At 39.5% G+C, this 12,822-nt stretch overlaps 1 protein-coding gene across 1 annotated transcript in view; it reads left to right on the plus strand.

The window, feature by feature from the left end:
- ABHD18 (abhydrolase domain containing 18) overlaps window positions 1–12,822 on the plus strand; it is a 67,327-nt gene that overhangs the window by 20,768 nt on the left and 33,737 nt on the right. Inside the window, exon 5 of the mRNA XM_054485085.2 lies at window positions 9,456–9,500. Coding sequence (XP_054341060.1) covers window positions 9,456–9,500 — 45 coding nt within the window. The remainder of the gene's footprint in view (window positions 1–9,455; window positions 9,501–12,822) is intronic.

The raw sequence follows: 12,822 nt of genomic DNA on the forward strand, positions 1-12,822 counted from the left end.
CACCTGACATCAGGAGTTCGAGACCAGCCTGGCCAACATAGTGAAACCCCGTCTTTACTAAAAATACAAAAAAATTTAGCCAGGCGTGGTGGCAGACATCTGTAATCCCAGCTACTCAGGAGGCTGAGGCAGGCGCATCACTTGAACCTGGAAGGCCGAGGTTGCAGTAAGCTGAGATCGCGCCATTGGACTCCAGCCTAGGTGACAAGAGTGAAACACCATCTTAAAAAAAAAAAAAGGAATGAAAATAGTGTGTAGGGAATATAAAAAACATAAACATGTAGCTCGTTTATGTATTTATTTATTTGTTTGACAGAGTCTTGCTTTGTCAATCAGGCTAGGGTGCGGTGGTGCTATCTTGGCTCACTGCACCCTCAACCTCCCCAGCTCAAGTGATCCTCTCACCTCAGCCTCCTGAGTACTTGGGACTGTAGACTGATGTCACTAGACCTGGCTAATTTTTTTTAGGTTTTTTTTTTGTAGAGATGGGGGGGTCTCACTACATTGTCCAGGCTGATCTCAAATTCCTGGGCTCAAGTGATCCTCCTGCCTTTGCTCCCCAGAGTGCTGAGATTACAGACTTGAGCCACTGCACCCAGCTTTAACTCTTTTAGATATGCTTTATCTTATTAATGCTTTACTGAAAGCATTAAGTCAGCCTGGGCAACATAGAAAGACCCTGTCTCTACCAAAAAAATAGAAAATAAATTATCTGGCCATGATGGCACGTGCCTATAGTCTTATATACTGAGGATTGCCTGATTGAGGTTAGAGTGAGCTATAATTGTACCACTGCAGCCCGGCCTGGGTGACAGAGCAAGACCCTGTGTCAAAAAAAAAAAATTTTTTTTGTAAAGCATAAGTGAATGTGTAGCTTTTTAGCCAGTATGCTAAAGGATATAGAAGGAAAAGAATCTTTCAGTTTCTATATATCATCACTTCAATCCCTGGAACTATGTGTCCCTTTCTCATAGATTCTCCACCTTATCTGGACAGTTATACAAGCTATAAAACATAAAGAAAGGAGGAAAATTATGTGCTTTTACTCAGAAATACTCCTCAACATCTGTTGGAAATTGAGGAAGGGTTCTTTCCAGTTAGTGACAGGAATGGGGAAACAAGTTGACTTCCTGTCTCTGCAGTGGCATATTTTTACAACATAATTAATATTTTTTTCAACAATTTCTAGTCAGATTTGAAGCATAACTTATTTTGGTGAAATACTATAAGTTCCCAGATGATGCACATTGACATCTATTTTTCCTTTCTTTCCCCCTGTCATTCTTGTGCAGCAATTTATCTTATTGCATTAAAACATTAGAAAATGCAAATAAGAAAAAAGAAAAAAAAAATTCCACCAATGAGTGTTAACCACTATTTTATGTATATTCTAGTGTTTCTCCTGTGTGTTCACATACAACTGTACTTATTTTTTTTTTTACCTAATTAATCAGTGAATATGCAGTTGGTTATCATTAACGACTCTTTGGTATTCCATACTGTGGCTCTACCATAATTTACTAATTCCTTATGGTGCACATTTAAGTTGCATTGTTTTTCACTATTATAAACAACAACACAATGAACATCCTTATATACATCTCCTTACCTGCTTCTCTGATTATTTTTGTGCCGTAAGTTGCTAAACATGGAATTTCTGGATTTATAAGATTTGCGCAGATTTTAAACTTTTGATCATATTGCCAAATAAGTAGGAAAAGTTTAAGGCTATGCCAAGTATAGATTAATCCACAGGGAGAAACCTATTTGTCCTATTGTCATTTGGTCCATTACTCATGATTCTGTCTCTTTTTCACACTTTCTGTTTTAATTGAGGTAGAGAAAAGTATATCAGGTAAATGAAATAAGGGAACTGCAAGCATTCTTTTCCCTTAAAGAATAGTTTTAAGACTGCTTAAGATCTGTGGTGACAGGTTTTATAGACCACAAAATATGGATTTCCCTATGTAATGTAAAATAGCTCATGAATTGTGATGTATCTTCTGGACAGCCTATATTGGAAATGTATTTATGTCAAAATTCCAAGTGAATTATAATATTTTAAAACATAGCATTCAGGCCAGGCGTGGTGGCTCACGCCTGTAATCCCAGCGCTTTGGGAGGCCGAGGCGGGCAGATCACCTTGAGGTCAGGAGTTCGAGACCAGTCTGGCCAACATAGTGAAATCCTGTCTCTACAAAAATTAGCAGGGCATGATGTTGGGTGCCTGTAATCCAAACTACTCAGGAGGCTGAGGCAGGAGAATCGCTTGAACCTGGAACGCAAAGGTTGCAGTGAGCCGAGATTGTGCCATTGCACTCCAGCCTGGGTGACAGAGCGAGAATTCCATCTCGAAACAAACAAACAAAATGTCCATTTGAGCAACCTTAAATAATTTTATGGTAACATGGCATAGTTTAGTATTCAAATATTACCCAAGATTGAATTCTAATACAAGTTCAGGAAAATTTAGTATTTACCTTCTGGTAAAATATTAATATTCCTTTGAAGATAGTTTATCTGTCCTTCTATATGATTTTCATTTCCCAGCATCAGAGGTAAAAAATATTTTTCACATAATTGGGTTTAGGTTCCTCAAATATTTAGGGATAAAGCACTCATTTTATGTATGTATTTATTCATTTTTAAATTTTTTAGATGGAGTCTCACTCTGTTGCCCAGGCTGGAGTGCAGTGGCGTGATCTTGGCTCACTGCAACCTCTGCCTCCTGGGTTCAAGAGATTCTCATGTCTCAGCCTCCCTAGTAGCTGGGATTATAGGCACATGCCACCACGCCTGGCTAATTTTTGTATTTTTAGTAGAGATGGGGTTTCACCATGTGGTCCAGGCTGGTGTCAAACTCCTAACCTCAAGTGATTCACCTGCCTCAGCCTCCCAAAATGCTGGGATTACAGGCGTGAGCCACTTGGCCTGGCCAGGCACTCATTTTAAATTATGCATACTTGCAAATAAACTGCTCCAGGCTTTCATGATATTTTATTCCATTTATAGAAATATGTGTGTATGTGTAGGTATATATCTGTGTGTGTATGTGTAACAAAAACAGCTATCATTTTCAGCATTACTTCAAGCATTACTTTTATGCCATATTCCAAATTGAACCAAAGAAGTAAGATATTACTTAAAATAACAAAATGTAGATAATTCCTGTTCTGATTTCATGCTTACTACTGATCTAGTTTTTATTTTTAAAAGAATAGTGGTTTATTAGAGAGTAGAAAGATCAGTATTTCTAAATTAATAGACTCGTGATTTTAAATATGTATGTTAAACTTTAAAATTAAATTTTACAACATTTTAAATATATATCAATAAAATAAACATAAGCAGGAAAAATAATACTTTAATTTTCACTGCTACTTTATTTTGATGGTTTTAACAGCAGTAAATCTAAATATATTTATGTGTGATTTTAAATATAAGTATGTAACTAAGTATATTCAATATTATAAGCAGGAAAAATAATACTTTAATATTATACTCAGCTTTTTTCTAATGATTACAGCAATAGTTTTTGCCAATGTTTTAAAAATCATTCTTACTATCTTTAAATGGCATAAATGGCATTCAGTAGTTCTCTACTCATTCTAAAAAGGAAAAAAAAATTGTATAAAAATTTTCCTTGGCTATAGAAAATTCTTTGAAGGTACTGGTAATTCCCTGTGTCTAACATAAGGAAGAGCCATGGGCCATGACTCAGCCACTCAGCTCCCTGCCCTTGGGCAGTTTATTTAACTGTATGGTACTTAATGGCTTCCCACTTCTGAATTAGGGCTTGCTGGAAAGATACAGGCAGGAATAAAGAAATTAAAGTTGAAAGGAGTGTGGACAAGTAGAGGAAAAGGAGTAAACAGCTACATATTCATTTACATGTGCTGGAAAACCAGTATTTAGCTAAAATCTTTTATAAAACTAATGTGATATGACCTGAGCAGAGCCAAAATTTAACTGTTCAAATAAATAGTATTCACTCACCTTTTCACTTTTATCGGGGGAACCAGCCCCCAATATTTCCACATAAGTTCTATTTTCCCTAAGTGTCAGCTGGTCTGAGAAATAAAGAGAAAGAGTACAAAGAGAGAAATTTTACAGCTGGGCCTCCAGGGGTATCATCACATATTGGTAGGACAGTGACGGCGACCCCGAGCCACAAAACCAGCAAGTTTTTATTAGGGATTTTAAAAGGGGAGGGGGTGTACGAACAGGGAGTAGGTCACAAGGATCACATGCTTCAAAGGGCAGTAAAGATCACAGGCGAAGGCAAAATTAGAATTACTGATGAGGGTCTGTGTCCCGCTCTACATGCATTGTCTTGATAAACATCTTAACAGGAAACAGGGTTCCAGAGCAGACAATGGTCTGACTAGAATTTACCAGGCTGGAATTTCCCAATCCTAGTAAACCTGAGGGTACTGTTATCTCAACTGCATAAGACAGACACTCCCAGAGTGGCTGTCTGTAGACCTACCCCTAGGAATGCATTCCTTCCCCAGGGTTATTCCTTGCTGGGAAAAGAATTCAGCGATATTTCTCCTACTCGCTTTCTGCAAGAAGAAAAATATGGCTGTATTCTGCCCGACCCTGCAGGCAGTCAGACCTTATGGTTATCTTCCCTTGTTCCCTGAAAATCGCTGTTATTCTGTTCTTTTTCAGGGTGCACTGATTTCATATTGTTCAAACACACGTTTTACAATCCATTTGTGTAACAGTGGTCCTGAGGTGACATACATTCTCAGCTTACGAAGACAACATGATTAAGAGATTAAAGTAAAGACAGGCATAAGAAATTATAAGAGTATTGACTGGAGAAGTGATAAATGTCCATGAAATATTCACAATTTATGTTCAGAGATTGCAGTAAAGGCAGGTGTAAGAAATTATAAAAGTATTAATTTTGGGAACTGATAAATGTCCATGAAATCTTCACAATTTATGTTCTTTGCCTTGGCTTCAGCCGGTCCCTCTGTTCAGGGTCCCTGACTTCCCGCAACACACTTTCTAATTGATTTGCGTCTAATCAGATGTACATACACAATCTTACTGTACTCTCTGGAGATCAGGAAATATGATGAAAGAGTGTTAAAGACTTACATTTCAAAAGACTAGGCAGTCAAAAGGATATTTTTATTTTAAAAAGGAAAAAAAGTAACAACAACAAAAGACTAGGCAAATTCAGTACAAGAAGTTCTTTGAGGGTGCGGTAGAAGGAATACTGATTTCATATGACTTAAATTAGTTTCCTGGAATCTCAACCCTCTTCAGTCTGCCTCTCTTCTAGACTCAAAAAGCTAGATATTTGCCTTTTGGAATGTGTAGTTTGAAATTTGAAGAGTACTGCTTTCAGCCTTGTCAAAGGCAACAAGTGATTAAGAAAAGCAGTGTACCACCTGGCAGCAGTAGGCAAATATGTGATTAAAGATGTGTAACCATAGCAGCTGTTGGCTCAGAGAAAAACTTAATCATTTCTTAATAGCTCTTATCTTCCTCCCTCCTTACTTTCTGTTCCACTTCTTTATTCTTCCTTCTTCTCCTTTCTTTGTCTCCTCCTTCTCCTCCTTCACCTTCTTCCTCTCCTCCTCCTCCTTGTTTTTTTTTTTTGTTTTGTTTTTTGTTTCTTGACAGATTCTTGCTCTATTGCTCAGGCTGGAGTACAGTTGTGCAATCACAGTTCACTGCAGTCTTGAACTCCTAGGCTTGGGTGACCCTCCAACCTCAGCCTCCTGAGTAGCTGGGACTACAGGCATGCACCACCACAACCAACTAATAATTTTTTTATTTGTAGAGAACAAGGTCTCTCTATGTTGCCCAGGCTGGTCTTGAATTCCTGGGCTCAAGGGATCCTCCTGCCTTAGCCTCCCACGGTACTGGGATTATAGGCATGAGCCACCATGCCCAGCTTCACTTCTTTATCTCACTTCCTCTTTTCTCTCTCTCTCTTTCTTTGACATGGTCTCATTTGTCTTATCCTTTGTAAATTTTTCAAGACTTTTCTTTTTTTTTTTTTTTTTTTTGAGATGGAGTCTTGCTCTGTTGCCCAGGCTGGAGTGCAGTGGTGCGATCTCAGCTTACTGCATTCTCCTGCCTCAGCCTCCTGTGCCCGCCACCACACCCGGCTAATTTTTTGTGTTTTTAATAGAGATAGGGTTTCACCGTGTTAGCCAGGATGGTCTCAATCTCCTGACCTCGTGATCCGCCCACCTCAGCCTCCCAAAGTGCTGGGATTATGGGCGTGAGCCACTGCTCCCGGCCAACTTTTTTTTTTTTTTTTTTAAGAGACTGGATCTCACTGTTGGCCAAGCTGGTCTCAAACTCCTGGACTGAAGTGATTCTACACTTCAGCCTCCCAAGTAGCTGGGACTATAGGGGCGCGCCATTGCATCCAGCTCTAATTCTTCAGGTCTTTCTGGTTTTTCTCCACTCCCCTCTCTCTACAAATGCCATTATTAAATGTAGCCCCCCCAAAAGGCAAAGAACTAAATAAGATAAAAGCAAAACAGTTTATTCTAGTAACTTATAAATGTTACATTTTAAATTATATGAATTATCTAAGTCTGTAGCTTGTCTTTAACTCTGCCACTATGGTACTTTACATACTTAGGAACTTTAAACATCTTTTGAATGATTATTGGGATGAAATATTGGGCTTTTAGAGTCTAGAATCCAAAGCAAAGCAGTTATGCAGCTATGGAAGCGATACAGTTGTTGACTGATTTCTTGATTACTCAAGATGAAGGAGTTCATTATTATACTCAGACTTTCATTTAAATATATAAAATATATACATTTTGTAAAAAAACATGAGCCTGGCCAACATGGTGAAACCTCATTTCTACTAAAAATACAAAAATTAGCTGGGCTTGGTGGTGCACGTCTGGAATTCCAGCTACTAAGGGGGCTGAGACAGGAGAATCACTTGAACCTGGGAGGTGGAGGTTGCAGTGAGTGGAGATCGCGCCACTGCACTCCAGCCTGGGCGACAGAGTGAGACTGCATCTCAAAAATAGAAATAAAAAGTAAGAAAGTAGCCTTCTGGTGGCTTAGTTCTTACCATAGCTTAAAATGAAAGAGGCTCCTAGGTGAAGGTGAGTTGCTGATGTGGAAAAAAACGGGATTTTTTACTCTCTTTAAAGACAGAACAATGACAACATATTAGCTAAAGCACTCATTTAGATTGTTTTAAAATTACAAAATAACACATGGTCATTATAAAATGAGTGCAAATAATACAGATTCTGGAGGAATCTTTAGGAAGGCTACCTATCAGGTACTACGCTCATGACCTGGGTGATGGGATTATTATTCTTTTGAAGGCTGCCTGTTTGTATCTTTTTCCTGTTTTTCAATGGGGTTATTTGGTTTTTGTTAAATTGTTTAAGTTTATTATAGATTCTGGATATTAGACCTTTATTGAATGCAAGTTTGTGAATATTTTTCTTGCATTCTGTAGGTTGTCTCAACCTGTTGATACTTTTTTTTTTTTTTTTCTGTGCAGAAGCCCTTTAGTTTAATTAGGTCCCACTTGTCTCTTTTCTTTATGTTGCAATTGCTTCTGGGGACTTACTTATAAATTCTTTGCCAAGTGTATTAGTTTGTTTGCACGCTGCTGATAAAGACATACCCAATACTGGGCAAACAAAAGAAAGAGGTTTAATGGACTTAACAGTCCACGTGGCTGGGAAGGCCCCACAATCATGGCGGAAGGTGAAAGGCACATCTCATATGGTGACAAACGAGAAGAGAGTCTGTGCAGGGAAACTCCCCTTTTTAAAACCATCAGATCTCATGAGACTTATTCACTATCACACGAACAACATGGGAAAGACCTGCCCCCGTGATTCAACTACCTCCCACCAGGTCCCTGCCAAAACACTTGGGAATTCAAGATGAGATTTGGGTGGGGACACAGCTAAACCATATCACCAAGGCTGAACCCAGAATTTCCTAGGTTTTTCTTCTGGGGTTTTTATTGTTTTAGGTATTACATTAAAGCCTTTAATCCATCTTGAGTTAATTTTTGTTTGTGGTGAAAGGAATGGGTCCAATTTCAATCTTCTGCTTATGGCTAGCCATCTATCCTAACACCATTTATTGAATAGGGAGTCCTTTCTCTTTTGTCTGTTATTGTTGACTTTGCTGAAGATCAGGTGGTTATAGGTGTGTGGCTTTATTTCTGCATTCTCTATGCTATTCCATTGGTCTATGTGTCTGTTTTTATACCAGCATACCAGTACCATACTGTTTTGGTTACTATAGCCTTGTAGTATATTTTGAAGTTGGGTAATGTGATGCTTCCAGCTTTGCTTTTTTTGCTTAAGATTGCTTTGGTGATTCATGCTCTTTTTTGGTTCTATATATGAATTTTAGAATAATTTTTCTAATTCTGTCAAAAATGGTTTTGGTAGTTTTATAGGAATAGCATTGAATCTGTGAATTGCTTTGGACAGTACAGCCGTTTTAACAATATTGATTCTTCCTATACACGAGCATGGAATGTTTTTCCATTTGTTTATGTCGTCTCTGATTTCTTTCAGCAGTGTTTTGTAATTCTCATTGTAGAGATCTTTTACCTCCTTGGTAAGCTGTATTCCTAGGTTTCTGTGTGTGTGGTTGTGTGGCTATTATAAATGAGATTGTGTTCTTGATTTGGCTCTCAGCTTGGATGTTATTGGTGTATAGAAATGTTACTGAGTTGTATACATTAATTTTCTATCTTGAAACTTTACTGAAGTTATTTATTAGTTCTAGGAGGCTTCTGGCAGAGCCTGTGGGGTTTTTGAGGTATAATACTATATTGTCTGCAAAGAGAGATAGTTGAGTTCCTCTGTTTCTATTTGGATGCCTTTTATTTCTTTCTGTTGCCTGATTATTCTGGTTAGGATTTCCAATACTGTGTTGAATAGTAGTAGTGAGAATGGGCATCCTTGTTTTGTTCCAGTTCTCAAGGGGAATGCTTCTAGCTTTTGCCCATTCAGTATGGTGCTGGCTGTGAGTTTGTCATAGATGGCTCTTATTATTTTGAGGTGTCTTCCTTTGATGCTTAATTTATTGAAGGTTTTTAACATGAAATGATGTTGAATTTTATCAAAAGCCTTTTCTGTATCTATTGAGATGATCATGTGGTTTTTGTAAGTCTGTTTATGTGGTGAATAACATTTATTAATTTGCATATATTGAACCAATCTTGCATCCCAGAAATAAAAGCCCACCTGATTGTGGTGAATAACTTGTTGATGTGCTAGTGTTGTCCTTATAGCTTCTGATACTTTTTTCATTGAGGTTCTGTAGATAGTAAATTTTCTGAGTTATTCATATGTAAAGATGACTTTATTATCCCTCATACTTAGTTAACCCCTTGCCTACTTATGCAATTCTTGGTTCAAAATAACTTCCTTCAGAATTTAGAAGGTTTTGGTGTGTTTTTTTCTGTCTTCCAGGATTATTGATGAAATGCTTGATACCAACTTGATTCTTCTACCTTTGTAGGTAACCAGTTATTTCTCTCTAGAAACTTTTGTGGTCTTTTCTGTATCCTTAGTGGTTAGATGTTGGGTATTTTTTTTTTAAATTCTTTGTGCCTGCCACTCAGAAGACCCTTTCAGTTTGAAAAAAACAGATAAATTTTCATCTATTATTTTTGCAATTTTTTTCTCCTGTTTTGTCTCCATTCTTTTCTGAGATTCCTGTTAGAAACATGTTGGAGCCAGGCATGATGGCTCACGCCTGTAATCCCAGCACTTTGGGAGGCCGACGCGGGTGGATTGCCTGAGGTCAGGAGTTCGAGACCAGCCTGGCCAACATGGCGAAACCCCATTTCTACTAAAAATGCAAAAATTAGCTGGGCGTGGTGGCAGGCACCTGTAATCTCAGCTACTCTGCAGGCTGAGGCAGGAGAATCACTTGAACCCAGGAGATGGAGGTTGTGGTGAGCCAAGATCGTGACACTGCACTCCAGCCTGGGCAACAGAGCAAGGCTCCATCTCTTTTTTTTTTTTTTTTGAGATGGAGTCTCGCTGTGTCACCCAGGTTGGAGTGGAGTGGCCCTGCAATCTCGGCTGACTGCAACCTCTGCCTCCTGGAGTCAAGTGATTCTCCTGCCTCAGTCTCCCAAGTAGCTGGGATTACAGGCACTCGCCACCACATCTGGCTAATTTTTGTATTTTTAGTAGAGACGGGGTTGTGCCATGTTGGCAGGCTGGTCTTGAATTCCTGACCTCAGGTGATCTGCCTGCCTTGGCCTCCCAAAGTGCTGGGATTACAGGTGTGAGGCACCACACTCTACCAAGACTCCGTCTCAAAAAAAAGAAAAGGAAAAAAAAAGAAAGAAAGATGTTGGAACTACTAGATTAATACTTTGTTTGTTTGTTTGAGACAGAATCTTGCTTTGTCACCCACGCTGGAGTACAGTGGCGTGATCTCGGCTCACGACAACCTCTGTCTCCTGGGTTCAAGTGATTCTTCTGCCTCAGCCTCCCGAGTAGCTGGGACTACAGGTAGGTGCCACCATGCCTGGCTAATTTTCATATTTTTAGTAGAGACAGTGTTTCACCATGTTGGCCAGGCTGGTCTCAAACTCCTGACCTCAGGTGATCCACTTGCCTCACCTCCCAAAGTGCTGGGATAACAGGTATGAGCCACCACCACCACACCCGGCCATATTATCTACACCTTTTAACTCTTCTAATTTCTCTCTCTGAATTTTTGTTGTTCGCCATTTGTTTGACATTTGACGTTTTTCTTCTAGCCTTCACCTTCATTATTTGGTCATTGTAAAAATTAATCCAAATAAGCCAGGCACGGTGGCTCACACCTGTAATCCCAGCACTTTGGGAGGCTGAGGTGGGCGGATCATGATGTCACGAGTTCGAGACCAGCCTGGCCAATATGGTGAAACCCCATCTCTACTATAAATAAAAAAATTAGCCGGGCATGGTGGCGCGTGCCTGTAGTCCCAGCTACTCAGGAGGCTGAGGCAGGAGAATCGCTTGAACCCAGGAGGCGGAGGTTGCAGTGAGCCGAGATCGTGCCACTGTACTCTAGCCAGGGCAATAGAGTGAGACGCTGTCTCAAAAAAAAAAAAAAAAAAAAAATTTTAATCCAAATAATACAGATTCTGTTAAATTAAAATACATATTGTAAACCATAGAGAAACTACCAAATAAAGAGAGAAGTATAGCTAATAAGAGGGATAAAATAGAATGAAAAACACCCAATTAATCTAAAAAAAAGAAAAGAATTTTAAAAAGAATAAAGAGATAACAGATGGAAAGCAAATGGCTTTTTATCATAATTTCCAAGATCTTTTTATTATCCAGCTTATTCTTTTCTCTTAAAAACATTATTTTTTATATATTTGGAAGTATTCTGTTTTTCTGGCATGTAAATTAGAATGTGTATGTATATTTTAATTTTTAAACAATTTTATTGAGGTATATTTTACATATAAAATTTACTCATTTCAGGCTGGGCAGAGACAGCAGTCTCTACTGAAAATAGCAAAAATAGCCTGGTGTGGTGGTACGTGCCTGTGGTCCCAGCTACTTGGGAGGCTGAGGCTGAGGATCGCTTGAGCCTGGGAAGCAGAGGTTGCAGTGAGCTGAGATCATGCCACTGCACTTCAGCCTGGGTAACAGAGTAAGACCCTGTCTCGATTTAAAACAAAAACAAAAACAAACACACAAAAAAACCATTTCAATTGTAGAATTCACTGATTTTTTAATAACTTTACCTAGTGATGAAACTATCCCCATAATATAATTTTTTAAAATTATTCTTTTTATAGCATCTGTTTCCTTCAAGATCAGTTGTTCTATTTGTTCGTCTCTACTTTCCCTGCCTCTTTTTGTTTTTTTAGAAAATGTGAGGCTCAGCCGGGCGCAGTGGCTCAGGCCTGTAACCCCAGCACTTTGGGAAGCTGAGGCGGGCGGATCGCCTGAGGTCGGGGGTTCAAGACCAGCCTGGCCAACATGGTGAAACCCCGTCTGTACTAAAAATACAAAACTTAGCCAGATGTGGTGGCACATGCCTGTAGTTCCAGCTACTTGGGAGGCTGAGGCAGGAGAATTGCTTGAACCTGGGAAGCAGAGGTTGCAGTGAGCCAGGATCATGCCACTGCACTCCAGCCTGGGCAACAGAGCAAGACTCCATCTCAAAAAAAAATAAATAAATAAATAACTTCTGCCTCTGCTGCAGCCATCTCCTATGTCTGTTCTCAAATATTGTTCTAGCTCTTCAACTGAAAAACTTTAAACTCATCTTAGTAATAAGGTTTATTCAGTAAATTTATGTTTAGCTCCTTGTTAAAAATTACACGTGAGAGCCGGGCACAGTGGTTCACGCCTGTAATCCCAGCACTTTGGGAGGCCAAGGCGGGTGGATCACCTGAGGTCAGGAGTTCGAGACCAGCCTGGGCAACATGGCGAAACCTCGTCTTTACTAAAAATACAAAAATTAGCTGGTTGTGGTGGTACGTGCCTGTAATCCCAGCTACTTGAGAGGCTGAGGCAGGAGAATCGCTTGAGCCCGGGAGGTGGAGGTTGCAGTGAGCTGAGATTGCGCCATTACACTCCAGCCTGGGCGACAGAGTGAGACTCCGTCTCAAAAAACAAAACAAAACAAAACAAAAATTATACATGAGGCCAGGCGCAGTGGCTCACACCTGTAATCCCAGCACTTTGGGAGGCCAAGGCAGGTGGATCCACCTGAGGTCAGGGGTTCAAGACCAGCCTGGCCAACATGGCGAAACCTGTTGCTACTAAAAATACAAAAAATTAGCTGGGCATGGTGGCACACACCTGTAATCCC

The sequence above is a fragment of the Pongo pygmaeus genome, chromosome 3, assembly GCF_028885625.2.
Source record: "Pongo pygmaeus isolate AG05252 chromosome 3, NHGRI_mPonPyg2-v2.0_pri, whole genome shotgun sequence".
NCBI classification, from domain to species: Eukaryota; Metazoa; Chordata; class Mammalia; order Primates; family Hominidae; genus Pongo; species Pongo pygmaeus.